Raw genomic sequence first — 18,082 nt, 5'->3', positions numbered from 1 at the left:
ACATCACACAAAAAATATCCATTAATGCGCAAAACTACAATTGTTATTTAGTTTTAATAAAAATAATTTTATTAATAGATGTTTTCTAAGTGTGATGATTGTCGCTTGGTTTTACTATGCAGTGTTCTCAAATCCTCACAATTGAATATCTGTAGGTGATTTCGATTTTTTTCGAAAGATTTGTGACTGCATTGAAACGTCTCACACATGAAAAATGTTCAGCTACATTAGAACCTCTCAATAACGGACACTCACGGTAGGGCCGTCTTAAGAGCATCATGGACCCCCGTCAAGTGATTTTTCTGAGGCCCTACCTGGGAACTTCTCAAAAAATTCAACTACTTCTTGTTTTTCTGAGCCCCCTCTTTTCTTCAGGAGCCCATGCGTTAAGACGGCACTGACTCACGGGACCGAAAATTTTCGCCGCTAACGAGGAGTGTCCGTTAATGGATAGTAAAATAATCAGTCTCAACGGGAGTCCGGAGTCCCGTTGACATAATTCAAAAAGTGTTTGATAACTGGAGGTGTCCGCTAAAAACAGGGAGTGTCCGTTATGGGAGATTCCTCTGTATATACTCATAAATTCCAGGCACGGTATTTGCTTTTACAGAAAGAAAAATCAATAGCCATCTTCAAATTTGAACGTCACACCGTCTTTTAATGTTATTTCTGCCAATTTTTCTTGTAAATGTGATAATTGATATTGTTGGAGATTTAAAAGAAAAGTATCGAAAATTGTTATTTTTTTCATTCAGTACAGATTATTTATTTCATTGCAGATTGTAAGGATCTCTTGGGAATACGTGATGATCAGAGAGGTTCCATAGAAAAAAAATATATTATTTTAATCTCCCTCTCCCCATTGTCAACTGCACCTTACACATTCCTGAAACAATTTAAACTACATTTCACATGTGTTACGTACTCCTATGAAATCGCGTATCCAGAAATTTTATTTTATACAAAATTATTCGCACCAACGCATGTTGGAGTTGAGTGTTCTACTTTGACATGGAACACAAAATAAGGTTTTGATGATAAGTTCCAGTGAATGCATAAAACTTCATTAATGATAAAATTCAGCCAATCCTTATTATTCCAGTTCGAACAAAGCCACTTGCAACACGGCTTAATTAGAAATTATATATATATTTATTTAACATGGAATTGATGCAAACTACTCGGCGGTTTCGATTTTATAGTGACTGTCTTAGAAATATGCGCACATGGCTATCCAATTAGAATCAGTGTTGTTGTAACGCACTAAATACGCAATCGAATTCACACTCTCTGAAGCATGGGTCGGCAACCAAATTTACCTGGCAATCTACTGCTTTGACTTTTCCCCTTCGAAGTTTTAAAATTTGATCATTTTTGTCGCACCACGGTCATTTTCTGCACACGAGGGCTAATTAGACCGGGACCTACAATTTATCACCGATTCCGAACGGCAGGCTTATTTTTTATACTCATCGAGAGGTTGGTGCGCTAACCCCTCGATGGGGGACTCTAGTAGTCTAGGGGTCGCCTGACCGCGATAATGCCCGTTTCCGCCGATAGATGGCGCCACCGGAAATGTTCTCGATTATTATTTTTTTTTTTCGCGCGTTTTTGACCGACTTCCCTTTTTTAGCCGGATTTCGCACCTTTCAAACCAGATTACCTGTCCGATATATTTTCAGGATCTCGCACCTCTCGAACCAGACTACCTGTCGACCGTATTTATTTTCAAAATGGCAGTTGGTCTTATTTATTTGGAAAAAAACTATTTCAGTACCCGACCGGAATTCGAACCTATCACAACTGATAAAATCTTCCGTTCTCTTGGCTAGTGTGCTAACCACTGAACCAAATAGACTTGCTAGACAAATGCCTTATGAAATAAGTATAAAAAAATAATAAAACGTAGAACGTTTAAGGAAGTATTAAAAAACGTCGCTCCTAATTTTGATGTGCCTATGACCGACAATTGTCCACGGAGTTATTGGTGAAAAGGGCGAATATTGTGAACCATATCTACTGTTTTTCAATTATTTTCCACAAACCTTTTTTTAAATAAATTTTTAAAAATTTTCTCAAGATGGTCGATCACGTGACCCACGTTGATGACGTTACTAGATGGCAGCACTACCGATATTTAACTCCCGTGAAAATTATTCACTACGTCGTTATATAAAAAATTTTATCAAATGTCGTCCCGATTTTCTCTTTGGACATGAAGTTGTATTAGAAATGCATTTAAAAGAGAAAAAATTAAGTCGCCAAATTACGACGAAAATGTCAATTTTGGCACTGAACTAACCAAGATTTTTCTCTAGCTGTTTTCAATCCTCAAGTTTGAAAAGATATAGTTCGTTTGCGGTTGATGATGATGCTAATTAACCACTAGTGTTCAAATTATGCTGCTTCGAGAAGAGCCTTTTTATAAAAAAAAAAATATCCAAGTTAATCAAAAATGATCCAAAAAAAACACGCTCACTTTCCAAGCGTTATTATTTTTACCCATCGTCTTTGGATCTTTAAGAGATTAGATACCAAAAATATGCACAAAAAAAAAAACACACACACAAGTTTTCATTGTCAACATTTCTATATTTCCTTCCATAACGAAACGAGATTTGTAACTACATCCTTAAAAAGCTTATTCTTTAGACATCACTTCTTATACCACATAAATAAGAAAGATATTGTGTCTTCCCGCACTTTATTATTTTATTTCTATTTAGTTTTTCATTATGTCACTTTATTCATGGCTTTTATTTTATTTTTTATTCACTTCAATCACTTAAAAATTTATTTATTTCACTTTATTTTATTTTATCCAACTTATTCTATATTTAATTATTCAAACTTTTATTCAAAAATTTTAATATTTTCTTTATTTTATTACCTTTTTCATTTCGTTTATTTTTTAATCATTCAAAATTTTATTTTTTAATGTTTCATCGTTATTATATTATCTATTTGATTTTATTATCTTTGTGTGAACATTTTATTTTCATTGATATTATTTTTTAAATTTAAACCTATTTTTAGTTTTTTCATTATGTCACTTTATTCATGGGTTTTATTTTATTTTATCACTTTTATTTTTTATTTTTATTCACTTCAAACACTTAAAAATGTATTTATTTCACTTTATTTTACTTTATCCAACTTATTCTCTATTTAATTATTCAAACTTATATTCGAAAACTTAATTTTTTCTTTATTTTATCTATTTGATTTTATTATCTTTGTGTGAACATTTTATTTTCATTTCTTTATTTTTTATCGTTATTATTTCATCTATATCGTTTTTTCAATATCTTTTTTATTTTCATTGATATTATTTTTTAAATTTAAACCTACTTTTAGTTTTTCATTATAACACTTTATTCATGCTTTCATTTTAACAATTTTATTTTTTATTCACTTCAAACACTTAAAAATTATTTATTTCACTTGTTTTAGTTCACTTTATTTCCATTGATATTATTTTTTTTAAATTCAAGCCTTTCCAACTTATTCTATATTTTACTTTTATTAATTATTCCAACTTTTATTCAAAAATTTTAATTTTTCTTTATTTTATCTATTTGATTTTTATTATCTTAGTGTCAACATTTTATTTTCTTTATGTTTTTATCGTTACTATTCATCTATATATCGTTTTTTCATTATCTTTGTTATTTTATTTGTATTATATATGTAATCATTCGATTTTTATTTACTTAAAATTGTTTATTTTGTCGTTTGAAGATTTTACATTTCTTAAATAATATATTTTTTTTTTAAATTAAAATGTCATGTGAATAAATTTCACGCGTAGTTCAAAAAATGAGACAGACTACAAGTTTATTCAGTTCAAATATTTATTCATATCAAGATATCGATTGCATGCTCGATAAGTTTATACATTTGTCTGGAATTCAAATTAATTCCTTTTATCGTCGGTGTGTTATTGACAAAAACACGAATGTCATAAATAGTATTACATTTCGTGAAAAAAACACCATCACCAAGAGGTTGGAAACGAGAACAGTTTCCTCTAAATTTGAAGTCGTCTAAATTTGGTCGTCGTACACATTCAATGCAAGGCTAGATAAAGTGATAATCACGGACACAACGATGATCCCGATCAAGGCTTTCCCGGTCTCTTCACGGCTAAAAAATTTTCTCCGGGCCGTCACAGCGCTATCCTTTGGCATGTCTTGCATAACTCTGTACTTATCACGATCTCCACTGGAAGTGGCAAATGATAGCGGGATTTCAGCAATTAATATGCTTCGTTATGAAAAATCGAATGGCAAAAATTAATGCTGGAATTATTTCTTTTATTTATTCTGGAATTATTTCTTTTATTTATTCTGGAATTTTTTCTTTCATTAATTTTGGAATTATCTTTTACTTTAATGCTTTAATTACCGCTTTTATTAATTTTGGAATTATCAATTCATTAATTCTTAAATTACTTCTTTCATCGATTTTGGAATTATCTCTTCCATTAATTCTATAATTTTTCTTTCATTAATTTTGGAATTATCCCTTTTTCTTAATTCTGGAATTATTTCTTTCATTAATTTTGGAATTATCCCTTTTTCTTAATTCTGGAATTATTTCTTTCATTAATTTTGGAATTATCCCTTTTTCTTAATTCTGGAATTATTTCTTTCATTATTAATGCTGAAATTATCATTTTCATTTATTTTGGAACTTAATTTTCCTTTTTAATTAAAACTAGAATTTTTTCTTTCATTTATTTTGGAACTTAAATTTTCTTTTTCATTTATTTTGGAACTTAAATTTTCTTTTTCATTTATTTTGGAACTTAAATTTTCTTTTTCATTAAAACTAGAATTTTTCTTTCATTTATTCTGGAATCATCTTTCATTAATGCTGAAATTATCACTTTCATTAATTTTGGAATAATCACTTTCATTAATTTTGGAATAATCACTTTCATTAATTTTTGAATTATCTTTCATTAATTTTTGAATTATCTTTCATTAATTCTGGAATTATAACTTTCATTAATTCTGGAATTATAACTTTCATTAATTCTGAATTATAACTTTCATTATTTCAGGAATTAGCACTTTCATTAATTCCGGAATTATAACTTTCATTAATTCTGGAATGAGCACTTCCATTAATTTTGAAATTATCAATTTCGTTAATGCTGAAACTATCTCTTTCATTAATTCTGGAATTATCTTTAATTACTCTCATGAAAGGAACAAATCTAAATGAAAGAAACATAGAAATGAATCGATCTGCCTGTTTTTACTTAAAAAAATGCTTGATTAAAGCTGCGGAATTTAATTTATATGGGCCCATAATTAATTTAAAAACATCCTACACTATATGGATTGATGCAATTGGATAATATAAGACAATACGGAGACATTAATTTTCATTTTCGTGCTTGAGAACATATAAATAAAAAGCTGAAATTAATGTTATTGCATGGATATTCACCTCAAAAGTGGGTCTGGCTCATTATTTTATATTTAATTTTCTGGGCTTCGTATCTCTAAGCGAACTCAGTATTTCAAAAATCGAGAATTCAATACAATTTTTAAAATTATTAGTGCGGCGGAAAACCTTACTAAATTTCCGCATTTCTATGCTAAAATCGTCAATTTTAACATTGATCTCTATGGGGGATCGTGTTTGTTTTCACCGAGTCACGTGGTCTTCTCAGTGCCGTCTTAACACATGGGTCCTCACAAAAATGAGAAGTGGTTGAAGTTTTCGAGAATTTTCCAGATAGGGCTTCAAAGACATCACTTGGCCCGGGGGCCCATGATGCTCTTAAGACGGTCCTGGGTCTTCCGACGAAAGATGTTGGGGGACACCGTTCTCAGCACTGCCAAGGCGGAGACCGCTGACGTTATGCACCCTCCAGTAATATAAGCTCGGTGGGTAAAGACGGCCCTGGTAAAAAGTATTTTTTACCGGTACTTGCAAGTATTTTTCTCGGTGATATATGGTCAGTTTCAGACATCCCCAAAAAAATATAATAAAGCGGTACACATGGTCATAGAATTTAAAACAGTTTCGGAATTCGCCTGCACCACATATGAAGATAGTCATTTTAAAGGTGTTATGTTTATATTAAAGATATTGCCGTTTTTCACTCTTTTCTTTTATAGCTGATACTTCATAGGAATAGGATCGAAAGACTACAGTTCTCAGAGGTTCAAGTAGTAAAAGCTGATGAAATTGATATTGAAAATAAATCATTGCATCTAGCTTTTACAGGATGGCAGCTGGGGAGGTCAGTGAACTTCAACCTCAGCTGATAAATGCCAAGAACTTTACAATTCATGACCCACTGGTTATAATGTTCTAAAAAAATTCTTGGTTTTTTTTTCTTAAAAACAAAATAGAACACGTTATGCAAATATCTGAAATAATACTTTTCGACTTCACAGCATGTCTATATTTTGTGCTGGTAGAAGAGAAGGATTACTTAATTAACTGTTTGAGTTGGATTTTCTAAACCCTGCTCATAAACCAAACTTTTCCTTAATATTGCAAGCATAGTTTCTAAAACTTTTTGTTCCGTCACCACTCTTCCTCAGAATTTTTTTTCTCTTGTCTTCCCTGACTCAAGCAATCCCATAGGATCCTATGTTATACTCGTAGCTTCTATCGTCCCCAGGACTATTCCATCGTCCACTTTGAAAAACAATGATTTAAAGCATAGTTTTTTTTTTTGGTTTTTTTAAATTCTATTCACTGAATATTATTCTCATTCAGATCTCTAATTTACAGGGCTCTACTGCTGCAAGCATGAGAGAGAGATCATTACTGAAGCAACAAATGAATAAACAAAATAGTGATCCTTGCTCCACGTATATGCCAGTATATGAACTTTACCTTCATAAAACAGGACTAAGGGGAAGAAAAGGAATAATTTTTTATACTCTAGTGATTTTACTTTTCATTATTGCTTTGATTAACCTAGCAGTAAGTATTGAGCTTTGCTGTATCAGTGTTTTAGATTCATATTATGCTTAAACTATTCACATCATATTTAAATTACATCTCAGTTGCAACCTCATGCGAGTACAATTCATCATATCATGCAAATGGATTAAGATGACTATATTTATGGGACAGAACTATTGTTTCCATATTATTGATCAAATGACCATATTATTGTAATTGGATATTTTCATGTTTTCGTTAAAATTATCGTTTAGATAAGTTTTTGAGAAAGGTAATTCTAATATTTTAAATTGTGAATTTATTATCTTAATATGGATCGTACGTACATCATTAAGTTGTCTTTCATTATTTTAGAAGAAGTATCATCATTCTAATTAGACTTATTTTCACACATGGAGTTTGTCTGTTTAAATTACTTCTAATGTACTTAAAATTTTATATAGTAAACTGAAGAGCCAAAAAAACTAGTACAGGCATGCGTATGCAAATAAAGATATATGGAACCAATCAGAGTACGGCGCTGCGGTCGGCAACACCTATATAACACAACAAGTGTCTGGCATAGTCGTTAGATTGGTTACTGCTGCTACAATGGCAGGTTATCGAGATTTAAGTGAGTTTGAACGTGGTGTTATAGTCGGCGCACGAGAGATGGGACATAGCATCTCCGAGGTAGCGATGAAATTTGGATTTTCACGTACGACCATTTCACGAGTGTACCGTGAATATCGGGAATAGGGTAAAAATTAAATCTACGACATCACTGCGGCCGGAAAAAGATCATGCAAGAACGGGACCAACGACGACTGACAAGAATCATTAAACGTGACAGACGTGCAACCCCTCCGCAAATTGCTGCAGATTTCAATGCTGGGCCATCAACAAGTGTCAGCGTGCGAACCATTCAACAAAACATCATCGATATGGGCTTTCGGAGCCGAAGGCCCACTCATGTACCCTTGATGACTGCATGACACAAAGCTTTACGCCTTGCCTGGGCCCGACAACACCGACATTGGACTGTTGAGGACTGGAAACACGTTGCCTGGTCTGACGAGTCTCGGTTCCAATTGCTTCGAGCTGATGGACGTGTACGGTATGGAGACAACCTCATGAATCCATGGACCCTACATGTCAACAGGGGACTGTTCAAGCTGGTGGAGGCTCTGTGATAGTATGGGGTGTGTGTGCAGTTGGCGTGATATGGGACCCCTGATAAGTCTAGATACGACTCTGACAGGTGAAAGGTACGTAAGCATCCTGTCTGATCACCTGCACCCATTCATGTCCATTGTGCATTCCGACGGACTTGGACAATTTCAGCAGGACAATGCGACACCCCACACGTCCAGAATTGCTACAAAGTGTCTCCAGGAACACTCTTCTGACTTTAGACACTTCCGCTGGCCACCAAAAGTCCCAGTTATGAACATTATTGAACATATCTGGGATGCCTTGCAACATGCTGTTCAGAAGAGATCTCCACCCCCTCTTACTCCTACGGATTTATGGACAGCCCTGCAGGATTCATGGTGTCAATTACCTCCAGCACTACTTCAGACATTAGTCGAATCCATGCCACGTCGTGTTGTGGCACTTCTGCAGGCTCGCTGGGGCCCTGCACGATATTAGGCAGGTGGACCAGTTTTTTTGGCTCTTCAGTGTACAATGAGGTTTTTGAACTGGGAGAGTGCATTGCGAAGCAATTTCCTGCTTTGAAGTTTTTTGGGAGGGGTGCAAGAACTTCTGAATTTGTAAAGCTGATCTCAGTATACACAATTATACATTATACAACACATATTTACAATACATTTACAACACAATTATACAACACATATTATCTAAACACTACATTCATAAAAAAAATACTGCACAGGGTAGCACTCTGGAATTTTAAAAGCTCCTGAGAGCTGCTACAGCAAAAAGCTTGAAAACCCATGTGGTATAAAATTTTTGTTTAGTACTTAAAATTAAAAACTCTTTTAGCTCTTCAATTACTCCCATCACTTATTAAGGTTAGGCATATCAAGCTACTCAATCATCGGAATGGTTTGAATCATCATGATGATTTGAATTGCTATAGATGCTTAAAAAGTTCTTAAAATGACATAAATAGTATATGAATAGTATATCTGGAGATCCTCTTTGTTTCTTTCATTTAACTAGCTGGCAAGTTTAAAATATATATATTAGCAGGTAAAGCTTTAGCAACCCTTTATGTTATGCAGATGGTTCTATTTTCCCAAAAGGATCTAGAAATCCTGAAACAAAAGAAAAGTGAAGTTTTTATTTGCTCATATGAAAGAGTAAATCTCTAACTATACAGTTGGACCCGCTTATAAATAATTCAGAAGAAAAACAATGAAAATATTTTACATAAAATTTTTTATATCTGTACTAGCTTCATAAGCATAGATAAGCATTATAAAATTCACAGGAAATTAAAAACTTTATTATATGTGAAAGTTTGTAATATATACATGTTTTTTATAACCAAATCTGGCTATTAATGCAGTTAAGGGCACGATTGCCCAGGTCGATAAGATACTTGCTTACTCTACGAAGGATGTTCAGATGTGTCGCGAGTTTAATACTTGGTTCTTCGATACTTAGCTCTTGATAGAATCTTTCCTGACATAGAGGTACAAATGAAATGATGGCAATATGACTACAGAGCACATTGCAAGTCTCTTTACTGAAGGGTTAGCGCACCAACCTCTATAGGTGGCATGAAAGAAAAAGAAAAAATTACTTATGAAAGAAGAAAGAAATCAAATGCTGAGAAAGTGATGTATGAAAGAAGAAAGAAATTGCATACTGCAGAGAGTTCAGAATCATTGATAAACTGTAAGTCCTGGTCTAATAAGTCCTAATGTGCAAAAAATGATCATGGTGCAACAATAATGATCTGATCCAATGCAAATGCAATTAAAAGTTCAGGTGATACTGTTTTTTTTTTTAAACCAAAACATGTCCTGGTGCTGTTTTGAGGACTCAGACAGACCCTAAGCGCATACTAAATAATAAGTACAATAATCACTCCCTATTGGTATTACTAATAATGTTATCGTTCAGGTATTATTAACACTTGCAAAATACAGAACAGATCAATATTACAACATAGGAAAAAAATTTTTGTAGTTATCAGGTTTTTAGTTTATAGTCGAAAATTATTTTTTGCACATTTTGGAGCAAAGGTTGAACCAGACTTACTTCCCCCCCCCCCCTAAGTTATCATGATCAACCTGCAAGAAAGTCAGAAGGGGTGTACCCCCTCCTTTTTTTTACAAATATTTTCATACTTGGTTCTCTTGATCTGGTTGTAGAAGCTGCTATAATCCATGTATGTGTGGAGCTGCTTTTGTAATGGACTACTTTTTTTTGTGGAGACAAATGTAGGACCAAAAAAGATAACTGTTCCTTCAGTTTCTTTGAGCTGAACAGATTCACTGTTACTCAAAGGGTCCTTAAGAAAACTTCCAAGAGAGAAATGAAAATTACAGACATCATGTGAAGTTAGGTTTTTAACATCAGCATTTTATGAATTGTACTTCAAAGTTTAACAGATACCATAATTGTTTTTAAAAACCATATGAAGTTCATTTTTTTATAAATTTTCATATTCGTAATTCATACAATCATAATATTTTCAATATTATTTTTGTCGTTTTTCATGTTTGTTGTACTAGGTTATCATTGTTTTGCTGTGTGTCCTTCGTATTGGCTATGGCATGGAAAGCATGGAATTTGTAAAATCAGGTCTGCTACTGCGTTTCTTAAACCATGCTGATATGGGAGTAGTAATTCCAGATTCTGGTGTTATAGGTGGATTTGCTGACAGTGACTTACCAATTATTGGAGACACTCAGCCTGTTAGTTACAATTTTATAATTAATGCCACTTTAAAAAGATATAATAAAAAACATTTTATATTATATACTAGTGTACATTGTATTATAAACAAGTTGTAATAAACAACTTATTCTTTCTAAATGTAATCAGGTGGTGTTTATATTTTCAATAAGAAAGTGTAATTTTTTTTCTTAACATGATTCATGTGAGATGAAATGGTTAATGATCATAGTGACCTTTAAAATATTTTAATATGCTACTGCATTTATCTTAGATCAATAGTTCTAAACCCATGCATGCTTGCAGGTCTGTTTACACAAGTTAAGTGATTTACTAGTTAACTAAATTTTAAGTCAAGTATTTTAAAATCTGTGCCAATGTAAAAGTCTGTATACATGAATTAAGTTGGTAAGTGATTTCTAGGTTTTAAGAAGACGATTCTAGAATATAATCCAGGCTATTTTTTCGATTAAGTAGGACATCACATGACTTGAAGACTAAGAAGCGGTTTTTTGAAGTTCGACCTCCCCTAAGGGTGTCATAAGGGGGTTAAACCGTTAAGTGTCATAAAACCGCTCTTAAGCTATATTCATGAAATTTTTTCAGAAGTTTTGTTTCATGACATAAAGACCAAGTATGAACGATTTTTTTTTTTTTTCAAAATTCGACCCCTGAGGAGGTCATAAGTGGGTTCAAAGGCAACAGAGATACCATGCCAAGCCAAAACCTTTGAAGCTAATATTCATGAAATTTATCAGTAGTTTTATTTCATGACGTAGAAATCAACTGAGAAGGGTTTTTTCGATCCCTGAGTGGATCATGAGGGGGTTGAAAGGTAATATTCATGAAATTTGGTCAGCAGTTTCATTTCATGACATCTCCATTTTATATTCATCGACTAACTAAGAACAGGTTTTTCAAAATTCGGGTCATAAGGGAGTTTCAATAAATTGGGGGGGGGTTATATGGAGAAATCATGCCTCGCCAAAACCTCTAAAGCAATAAATATGAAATTTGGTCAGCATTTTTTAACAGCTATTGTAATGTAGAGACTTACTGAGCAGGGATTTTTCAAAATTCAACCCCCCCCCTCCTAAGTGGGGGCTAAAAGGTTACATGGAGCATTCATTACTAAGCTGAAATTGCTGAAGCCATAAATATGAAATTTTGTCAGTATTATATTTAATAATGTAGATACCCACTAAGATGGGATTTCTGAAAATTCATCCTCCAAGGGAATCATGAGGGGTTCAAATGCTATATGGGGGAATCAGTGTCGAGTAATTTTCAGATTCCAAATCTACACGATCGATACTGCGGGTAACAGCTAGTATTACATGGCAATTTGATAGTCTGTAAAAAAGACTGGCCAGTGCCGGCAGGCATTGCATTGAGGACTACTACTGTAGATGTATGCTTTTGTTAATGCTAGTCACTACAGTTAAAGTATACTTTTCAGTGTAAAGCTGACCCTAATATTATATTTCCATTCTAATGCTGCCCGTTTTTTCCGGACCAAACAGAAATATAAGATCTATTTGGCTTAAACAAGAAGTAATGGAATGACTGCAACAACAAATTTATAAACAACATAAATTTATAAACATTTCTAAAAAAAAGCAAATCTGTTTTAATAAAATACCTTACCTTCTCAAGAGAAACCCTCATACCTATATTTTTTTGATCTGTATAAAAAATCAATATTTTTATGCTTTTCATTCATAGGTGGTGTTTCAAACAAATTCTAGTCCAAATCAAGATGATCACCAAAGTGGAGCCAGTTTGGAAGTCAACCATGATTGGACTCTGATTTCTGGTGTTGATGAGTTTATTCTTCAAAGTCCTTCAACTGGTCGCAAAATATTTTCTACTGACTATGAAAATTTTAAGTTGCCTACTGGAGTATCGCAACTTAGTATAAAAGAAGCTCATGTCTCTCGTGTATGCTCTGTATTTAGTCTTTCAAAATTATTTCCCATTCATGCTTTAATTATTGAATGTACAAAGCTAAGTTCAATATGAAAGCTGCATTAAAAAAAATTGGCAGTGTCGTACACTGCCATAGTTATTTTCATAAATCATCAATCATGAATTTATAGTACTTAAATTGAAATTAAATTAAGAGAGTTTTTTGCAAAACTCTTGTATAAAATTCTGTGACTGGCATCTTAGTTTAGGTACATCAGCAATGCAAAAAAAATTGTAATCCACATCCATACTTGATCCAGGCTCTCAGATGCAGACTGAGTTGTCCAAATGCACTTATGTTATGCATGTCCCTTGGCCAAAAATTACTGGCGAACTGTTGATGATAGAGGCATACTTCCATTTAGAAAAATTATCAAAATAATGTGTAGATTTCAGATGTCATTCATATTGGAAGGGATAGCATAGTTATTAAAATACAGTGTAGGCAAAAAGTCCATAGAAACTTTAAAAAGGAATAAAAACCAAAATAAAAAATGGTTTGCAGGGTTAGCATCGCTATGTCATGGAAATGTTTTAAGACAATCAAAAACCACCCTCAAAAGCAGTTGATAGGTGGTGCTGGTATGGGCGACTTCTGTGAAAATATGCAAATGAGACGGTTATAAGAACTTGCGCTCCTAATCCACAACCAGTTCACCGTTGTAAACCATGTATGTGGACCTGCTGCACTCTGCCGTTGCTGGATGTGTTATCTTCTGTGGTGGTGGTGGTGGTCATGTGGAACACATACTGCTGTAATAAACGGTTTGGAGGCATTTTGTTCGTTATTTGCATATCTTTTCTTTGACTTGTGTATGTCAGCGCCACCTATCGGTTGTTTTTGACGTTTTTTTCCCCCAGTCTTAAAAAAATTCCCATGACCTAGTGATGATAACCCTGCAAACCGTTTTTTATTTCAGTTATTTTTCCGGTTTTTATGAATTTTTCCTCCGAGGTGAAAGTTTTTACTGACTTTTTGCCCACCTTGTATAAAAATTGCTTTTTATTTGGTCACCCTGTTCTAAAAAACCAATGGGATAGTTGTTGCCCTGTATCTTCTGAGGTAAACAAAAAAATTCATGTATTATCTGAGGCTTTCGTAGCCGGCATTCAATGAGTTGCAAGCAGTTTCTGGGTTATTAGGCCATGATCTAAGGCATTTTCTTCCAGATGTTTCACCTATATCTGTGGTTATATAGATTTGTAGACAAACGAGAATGGCTTTGTAGTAGTGTAATCGGGTTGTTCGCTATTAAGACTCCTCAGGCATGATCAGTCATAGAAGGACTGCATTGGCTATCTTGGGTGGATGCGTCATGCTCTGATTAGCAGTGTGTGGGATCTAGTAGCGATTGGCTGTCAAGGTCATTTGCTCTCTGACTCGCGTTAGGGGCATATCTCAGCTCTTTGTTTCGCTGAAGTAATGGGACCCAAGTGGAATGTACCTTCATCATCCCCTTTCAGTTTATGTTTTGGTGCTTGAATATTTCAATTGCTTCTCTGTGAAGGCGACCATAGTAGTGCACCTCTGAGCGGGCTTCTCAGATCTTTTGCAGAGTGTATGCAACTGATCAGTTGGCTCTGTTATTGACACTGTGTCAGGTTAGAAAATAATGATAAAATTTTAATAATTTGTACATATGTTCACATGAATGCAATTCAAAAGAAAGAATATCAAGTTGCACTTATTTAAGACAGCCACGTTGAATGAATGTTAATAAGGAATAGGGGTCATTCAAGTATTACGTCAGCATCGAGGGGGGATGGTTTCGGATTTGCTGACTTTTGATGATAAGTGGGGGGGGGGTTGAAGGTTGCTTACGTCATCAACCACCCTTCTTGAAGATATGAAATATTCTAAGCTGCTGACGAAATCTTGCTGACAAGGGGGGGGGGTCAAAATTGGCTACAAATCTGCTTGTGTAATACTTGAATGGCCCCATAGTGCTGATTTTTAGCATAAAAACATAAATCCAGAGTTGTCTGTACATTCTCCCCTTATCTAAAGTAAAGTGATCTTTATTATGAATGTGATTTGTCTTTATGTCTGTAATCAGAATCTTTCATTCTCAATCTGGATTGAAGAAATCTAACCAGAAATAGAAGGGTCAGTCATTCAATAGTCGCACACTGGTATTTATCTATTGTATCTCTCATCATTACAAACAGATCATATCATAAATGAGATTTTTTTTATCCTTACAGATAGCCAGTCGAAAATCAGAATCTCTTGAAATAACATCACCCTATCAAATACTATTGAAAGGTAATGAAGGACTCACAATGGAAGGTCGAGAAGTTAAATGGGTTACTGGATTGGATCTTTATCTGAGAAGTGTGGTATGAAATAAAGTTTAATTGTTTCAGAATTTATTCCAGAGAAAAAATTTTTGAATATACTAATATAAATTAATTATTTTTAGAACCAGAGCATCATCTTGGATGGTAATAATGGCATAAAAATTTCTGCAGACAAATTGCCTCTAGCAGCTGAAACACAAGATAGTGCCCCACGATGGTATAAAGTATGCGTTTGTATGCCCAGTGGTCGTGTATTTCGCATACCGGTTCGTGAACATGGATATGGATGCCAAGATGTGAGATTCCCTGAGAGTATTAATCCCTGTTCATAAATTACTTAGATGAGTTTTTAAATTATTTTATTTTCAAAGACGCACTATGTGAAAATGTATTTGCTTTTAAGGCTTTTTTTTTAATTTTAAGACTATATGTAGAAATCAAGAAGTTAAGGCAATCTCTTATACTCACCTTATTTTGTCAGAAAGTATCAAATTTTAAGTACACTATTATAAATATTTTGAAATCACAGATGTTGTATGGTTATCTATAGCAGTGGTTCTCAACCTTTTTTTGTCCATGGCCCCCTTTCACCCATTTCTCATTCCTGTGCCCCCCCCCCTTGTGAACATGAATAATTTTCTACTCCCCCTTCCTTCTTTCCCCCCCCCCCCCCGTTTTCCCATTAGAAGATAGTTATTCAAAAATTGTCTGAAGTATAAATATGTTTGAATTTAATTTGATTAATTTTTAATTTATGAAAATAATGAAAAAGCAAAACAAACATAATAGAATACAGTGAAAAATAGAATGAATTATTTTCAATCAATGTAACAATGCAACTCTGCGCTTGAAAACGGCATAGTGTCATCAAGTTACTGTACTGGAGGATGAAGTTTGTATTATTTCCAAATTAGTTTTTTTGTGTGCAAATGATTATGGTTTCATTGAGAAATGTCAGTTGTAGCTTCCAAAATACGCATTCTTATAATGATAAAAATTGCAAAAAGTGGTAGCAAGCAGTTTTATTAATTTTATTCTCTTCATGCGGATAAAAGTAGTAATAAGGGAGTAGCCATATACAAATGAATCACAATTGAAAAGTTCAACCTTCCACATCGTTTTCAACAATAATACATGTATCAAGGATATAGGTTCATGTTGAAGCCCTACTATGAATTTAAAAAAATGAACTAAAATACGTGTGAAAATTTTTTAAATATTTGTTTGAACCATTCATTCCAGAGAAATCATGTACGTAGTGATAAAACTGTTCGTGTGAACATAATAATGATTCATTATCAGGATTTCAAGCCCATCGGAAAATTAAAATAATCAGATTTTCAAATAAGTAAATTATCAGTTTGTTGACTTCAATTTCGATACAGTGAAAATCTGATGTTTTGTTGGATGACAAGCTAACTTCAAGTGGCTTTTTGGTTCATAATGTGACCGCTCTCTCGCAGGCGAACGAAGCAACATGCGTGTTAGCTTAAACGCAACACAATATTTCACATAACAGTCCGTACTATATTTAATGTGCAGGGCGCATAGGTAACGGGGCATATGGTGTTTTACTGGCGAACCATTGGTCCTAGAGGCATGCTTCCAGTTGGAAAAAGTACCCGAATAATGTGTAGTACTCAGGGTTCATGTTGCCAGGGGTTACTTAGTTATTAAAATAAAAATGTTAACTTTTTATGCTGACACCCTGTGCCCCAAAACCCAATTGGAAAGTTGTTTCCCAGTCTCCAACAAAGAAATTCAACGTTTCTAAGTGCAATATTCACTGAGATATTCAAAGAAAGTTGGGAAAAAACAGCATTAAATGCAAGGGCGTAGCCAGGGGGGGGACTTGGGGGTCTGGTCCCTCCCCCCCCCCCCCCGAAATGTGGGAAAATGACCGAAAAAAGGGAAAAAGATGGCCAAATCCATTGTTCTGTCACTTTGGTCCCCGCCTGAACGAAATTTCTGGCTATGCCCCTGATTAAATGAGAGGAAACCATTTTACCCGCATTGAATGCTGTTTTTTCCCAAATTTCCTCAATTTTTCGAATTCGCATATTTCGGTGAATATTGCACTTAGAAACGTGAAATTATTTTAGTTGGCATCGGGAAAGACAGAGCAACAACGTCTTAATTGGGTTCTTGGCACACGGGAACGGTATAAAAAGTTTTTTTTACTTTATAACTATACAACCCCTTACAACATGAATGACATATCTGAGTTGGGCACGTGATTTGGATACTTTTTCTAGTTGGGTATGTCTCTAAGACTAACGACCCGCCAATAAAGTGTCATACGCCCTGTTACCCATGAGCCTGCATATACACGTAAAAAAATAGTTTGGGATGAAATAAAGTCGACTCTCGTTTTAATGAATACCGTTATAACGGGAAAAAATATCGTTTTAACGAAAACTTTTCTAATCCCCAGGTAAGTTTACATGGGAACAATATAAAAATCTGGAATTTTCCTTTCTAACAAAATTTCGTTATTACGAAGTGATTTCTCGGGTCTCTTGTAGTTCCGGTCTAATGGGGTTTGACCAAAGCGTATTAATAAAGGGTCTTTAATTCGCTTTGGGTTTGAATGTATTTCCCCCCAAAAAAATCTGACATTTTTGCACTAAAGTAATTGAACTTCGGCAATTGGATCTGAAAACAGTCCTTTTTATAATGATTATGTCCTTTTTACTTTTATAAATTTAGGAAGAAAACAAAAGGAAGAGAGGGTGGGGAGAAAAAAAGAAAAATGACCAAGAGGGGCTCGGTTGTGCGTAAATGTCTCGAAATTCCACTTGTGCGCAAAAGGATTCGCGCCTCACTCTCAGTTTTGTGACAAAATTTGACATTTATGAGACGTTTTACTACGGTCACGATTAATCTCTATATATAGCTCTTTCAACATTAAAATATTTCATTTATACGAAAAACAATTTCAATTATTTGGCATTTTCATTTTGACTCGAACTCCAAATCTTTGGCATTTAGACATCATTTCAAACTATCAAATCCACGCAGT

General features: G+C 34.0%; 1 protein-coding gene across 2 annotated transcripts; it reads left to right on the top strand.

Moving 5' to 3' along the window:
* The first annotated feature begins 6,075 nt into the window (after positions 1-6,075).
* On the top strand, positions 6,076-16,895 carry Scgbeta (sarcoglycan beta). Of its 2 annotated transcripts, XM_089233571.1 has the most exons (6): positions 6,076-6,262; positions 6,763-6,957; positions 10,629-10,811; positions 12,517-12,732; positions 14,965-15,099; positions 15,183-16,895. In XM_089233571.1, exons 1-6 carry the CDS (start codon positions 6,248-6,250, stop codon positions 15,390-15,392), a joined length of 954 nt encoding a protein of 317 aa, XP_089089697.1. In that variant the 5' UTR covers positions 6,076-6,247; the 3' UTR covers positions 15,393-16,895. The 2 variants fall into 2 exon arrangements, with proteins under 2 accessions (XP_089089697.1, XP_089089698.1); XM_089233572.1 differs by lacking the exon at positions 10,629-10,811 and having other exon boundaries at positions 6,117-6,262; positions 15,183-15,532.
* The last annotated feature ends 1,187 nt before the right edge of the window (positions 16,896-18,082 follow it).

The sequence above is a fragment of the Pholcus phalangioides genome, unplaced genomic scaffold (assembly GCF_987345545.1).
Source record: "Pholcus phalangioides strain wild (caught in Gottingen) unplaced genomic scaffold, Ppha-v1.0 ptg000007l_1, whole genome shotgun sequence".
In the NCBI taxonomy this organism is placed as follows: domain Eukaryota; kingdom Metazoa; phylum Arthropoda; class Arachnida; order Araneae; family Pholcidae; genus Pholcus; species Pholcus phalangioides.
This window is presented reverse-complemented; position numbering and strand designations above follow the sequence as displayed.